This window comes from Gadus chalcogrammus, chromosome 4, assembly GCF_026213295.1.
Source record: "Gadus chalcogrammus isolate NIFS_2021 chromosome 4, NIFS_Gcha_1.0, whole genome shotgun sequence".
Taxonomy (NCBI): domain Eukaryota; kingdom Metazoa; phylum Chordata; class Actinopteri; order Gadiformes; family Gadidae; genus Gadus; species Gadus chalcogrammus.
Window position 1 is genome coordinate 7,798,626 of NC_079415.1, and position 4,221 is coordinate 7,802,846.

The 4,221-nt window shown below is 50.5% G+C and overlaps 1 protein-coding gene across 2 annotated transcripts in view; it reads left to right on the forward strand.

The window, feature by feature from the left end:
- The window catches only part of ntrk2b (neurotrophic tyrosine kinase, receptor, type 2b), an 18,499-nt gene extending 14,817 nt beyond the window's left edge, over window positions 1-3,682 (forward strand). For both annotated transcript variants that reach the window (XM_056589264.1, XM_056589263.1), the window contains 5 exons: window positions 1-78; window positions 396-568; window positions 1,065-1,305; window positions 2,396-2,554; window positions 3,497-3,682. The exon at window positions 1-78 is cut by the window's left edge and continues 53 nt beyond it. In XM_056589264.1, coding sequence (XP_056445239.1) covers window positions 1-78; window positions 396-568; window positions 1,065-1,305; window positions 2,396-2,554; window positions 3,497-3,682 — 837 coding nt within the window. The remainder of the gene's footprint in view (window positions 79-395; window positions 569-1,064; window positions 1,306-2,395; window positions 2,555-3,496) is intronic.
- Window positions 3,683-4,221: the final 539 nt, after the last annotated feature.

Here is a 4,221-nt window from a genome sequence, read left to right on the forward strand (position 1 = left end):
GGGGCCTTTGGCAAGGTCTTCCTGGCTGAGTGCTACAACCTGACCACAGAGCAGGAGAAGATCCTGGTGGCAGTGAAGGTATGCACACCGCAGACACATCCTCTCTCGCCGCCTTCCTCATTCCATTTCATCACCTCACCTCCCGACCGCATTTTTCCACCTTTGACTTTCCCTAAGTTTAAACCAGGGCTCTAAAAGCGATTCTCTCCACGCTGGTGTATTCATTCATCTACTTTTATTCTCTCTTTTAAACGATTGTCTTTTATTGCCGTTTTGATAATTAATAATAAACCACCGTCAATGGCTTGGTTGTGTTTTAAGGGAGCTGTATGAACAAACCTGCCTGGGCTCTTTATAAACCCAAACCCTGTCTGTCTGTCCATCCGTCCGTCCAGACGCTGAAGGAGGCCAGCGAGAGCGGCCGGGCGGACTTCTACCGGGAGGCGGAGCTTCTGACCAACCTGCAGCACGAGCACATCGTGACGTTCTACGGCGTGTGCGTGGAGAGCGACCCGCTCATCATGGTGTTTGAGTACATGAAGCACGGCGACCTCAACAAGTTCCTACGGTAGGATAACTCACCCGTGTGTGTGGTCACTCTCACTCTGTCTGTCTGTTAGTCTCACTGTCTCTCTGTCTGTCTGTCTCTCTGTCTGTCTGTCTGTCTGTCACTGTTTGTCTGTCTATCACTCTGTGTCTGTCTGTGTGTCTGTCCCACTGTCCCTCTCTCTCGGTCAATCTGTCTGTCTATATGTATGTCAGTCTCTCTGTATTTCTCTGTCTTTCTGTGTCTCTTGGGAAAAGTAATCAAAATAACCTAAAATAATACACATATGTTGACAATTTATACAACAATTGTGAATAACAAATCTGTGTATCTATGGATGTGTGCGTGTGCGATTGTATGTGTGCGTATGTACGTCTGTGCGCTTGTATGTGTCTGTGTGCTTGTATGCGTGCGTGCGTTTGTATGTGTGTGTACGTGCGTCCGTGCCTGTGTGTGTGTGTGTGTGTGTGTGTGTGTGTGTGTGTGTGTGTGTGTGTGTGTGTGTGTGTGTGTGCAGGGCTCACGGCCCCGATGCCGTGCTGATGGCCGACGGCCAGCACAGCCTCATGGTGGAGCTCACCCAGTCCCAGATGCTCCACATCGCCCAGCAGATCGCCGCGGGCATGGTCTACCTGGCCTCCCAGCACTTTGTGCACAGAGACCTGGCCACCAGGAACTGCCTGGTGGGGGAGAACCTGCTGGTCAAGATAGGGGACTTCGGCATGTCCAGGGACGTCTACAGCACAGACTATTACAGAGTAAGGCCGGCTTGGATTATGTTTTGTTTTTTTCTCGATTTTGGTTGAGCTGAGAGTTCTAGTCTCGTCTGCCCGTCTCTCTCTCCTAGTTAGCTTTCAATTACAATTTATAATTACACTTGGACTAAATCTTTTTTGTATTCAATGTTTTCTGTTTTCTTAAGGGCAATATCACAACTTCCAGCATCAACAATGGTATTTCATTATATAAGTTAGCAGTTGTAATATAATAAAATATCTTTGAGTGCATAGTTGTGAGCTCAAATCATGCCCATTGAGGTGGGAAGCAGAATAGCATAACAGCGAAGTCTTGCGGGGGTCAACGGGTTGATCCTGAATTATGGTCACACGGCGCCCTCTGCTGTCAGGATCTTGTAACAGCAGCAAATAAAAAACGGAATCGGAAGCAACCAAGACACACCCGTTTCAAATCTGTTTAGAGCGGAAACTTTTCTCTTACATAGTATCGGATGTTGCCATAAGATGGAAAAAACCACACATTAAAGCTGCACTGAGCATGAGCTCTCTCCAGTAGACAGTGGTAACTCTTTCCTCAGAAGGAAGAAAACAAAGCAATAAATATATAGAGCAAACGTTTATGTTTAATTGACAATTTACCGTCTATCTCTCTCGCTCTCTCACTCCCTCTGTCTTTCTCTCGCTCTCTTTATTTTTTCTGTGTGTGTGTGTGTGTGTGTGTGTGTGCTTCTCTCTCTCTCTGACTTTCTCTATGTCTCTCTCTCTCTTCCTCACTCTCTCCCTCTCTCTCTCTCTCTCTCCCTCACACTCTCTCCCTTTCTCTCTCCCTCCCTCTCCCTCTCTCTCTCTCTCCCTCTCTCTCTCCCTCCCTCTCTCTTTCTCTCCCTCTCTCTCTCCCTCTCTTCCTAAATCTCTCTCTCTCATCGCTCCCTCTCTCCCTCTGTCTCTCTCCCTCTGTCTCTCGCCCTCCCTCTCCCTCTCTCTGTGTCTGTCTCGCTCTCTCTCTCTCTCTCTCTCCCTCTGTCTCTCTCTCTCTCTCCCTCTGTCTCTTGCCCTCCCTCTCCCTCTCTCTCTCTGTGTCTATGTCTCTCTCCCCTGGTCACTGGTCCAGGTGGGCGGTCACACCATGCTGCCCATCCGATGGATGCCCCCGGAGAGCATCATGTACCGTCGGTTCACCACGGAGAGTGACGTGTGGAGCCTGGGGGTGGTGCTCTGGGAGATCTTCACCTACGGCAAGCAGCCCTGGTACCAGCTCTCCAACAACGAGGTCAGTGCCGCCGGGGGTTTGAAGGGGACCTGTTATACCACCAGGGGTGAGTGGGATTAGCCGTTACAAGCCGTTTTGAAGTTCTGCCTCTTCTGACATCACAAGTGGGCGGATCCATTTAGATGTATGACAGATAGATGGGTACGCTGGTAGACGGATCTATCCAGCACACATCTAGGTGGACCCGCCCACTTGTGATGTCAGAAGAGGCAAAACTTCAAAACGGCTTGTAACGGCTTATAATATTCGGGGAAAGTGGGGATTGGGCCTTAACCAGTGAACCAGTCTAGTACCCCTGCCCTGGTACCTTAAAGGAGCAGACCTGTAGTTAGTGTTATGAACGACTGCTGCGTTTGGGAGTCTACTGTAGAAGCGTTATCTCACTATCAAAGATGTCACCCTCAAGCCTAAACTCACTTGACTGTTGGGTAGAAGCAGTGTTTCGGAAATGTACACATGTATTAGGGTATCACATTATGACGACAGGAGATAGTCTGCTTATGGTCTCCATCAACGGTGTGTATGCATTATGAGTACTTTACACACAAGCCTCACAGTGAACCATCCACAACCCCGTCGTAACACACCGACGATGGCGCCGGCCACAGCAAGACGATAAACTGCCCCTTCTCGGCTCGGTGAGGTTGAACGACGGGCCATTTGCTATTTTATTCATATGAGAATTACCCATTGAACTCAGAAGTAAATCAAAGAGAAGTTAGGGCTAATAGGACTCCTATAGGCTAGAGCGGGGAACCACAGGAACCACTCACAACCACTCCCAACCCGCTGGGCCTCAACCCCCGTAGCCAGCGCTCAGATGAGTTCGAAGTCAGCGACAGAACCGTCCGAACCCCCCCCCCCCCCCCCCCCCCCCCCCGACGGTACCCTACCCCAACCCTCCAACCTGGTTAACACAACCCCTCCCCATGTGGCTCCCAGGTGATCGAGTGCATCACCCAGGGCCGGGTGCTGCAGCGACCCCGCACCTGCCCCAAGGAGGTGTACGACCTGATGCTGGGCTGCTGGCAGCGGGAACCCTACATGAGGCTCAACATCAAGGAGATCCACAGCCTGCTGCAGAGCCTGGCCAAGGCCTCCCCGGTCTACCTGGACATCCTGGGTTGAGGGGGCTGGGGGGGGCTTGAGAAGCTGGAGGGGCTAGGGGGCTGGAGGGGGCGGGGGGGGGGTGGGTGCAGCCTGGTGTGTGCTGTGAGAATGGGGCCAGGTGGGTTGGTGGGTTGGGGTGTTGTGTTGGATGATGTGACGGTGGGTTGGGTGGGTGGATTGTGTGTTTGAGGTGATGGTGGTCTGAGATTGGAGTGTGTCTCTCTGTGCACGCCTGCTTTAGATGGCGAGGACGTGAGAGTGTGTGTGTGAGAGAGAGAGCAAGAAGAGAGAGAGTGTGTGAGTCTGTGTTTGTGTACATTATCCGAGTGTAAATGTTATCGTAAATGTTGTCGTTCATTTCTTCAGTCACGACAAAATCGACAAAAGCCTTAAAATTTGATTATTTTCTTTTTTTCCCTTCCCCATTTCTTTTTGAGTTTGTTCCTCCTATTCTACTCGTGTTGGGCGTGTCTCACAAACCTAAAACCAAAAGATTGAGACAGATCTATGACCCCATGGTATCTGCAATCATTTGTAGTCCTAAAAACGTGTTGAAA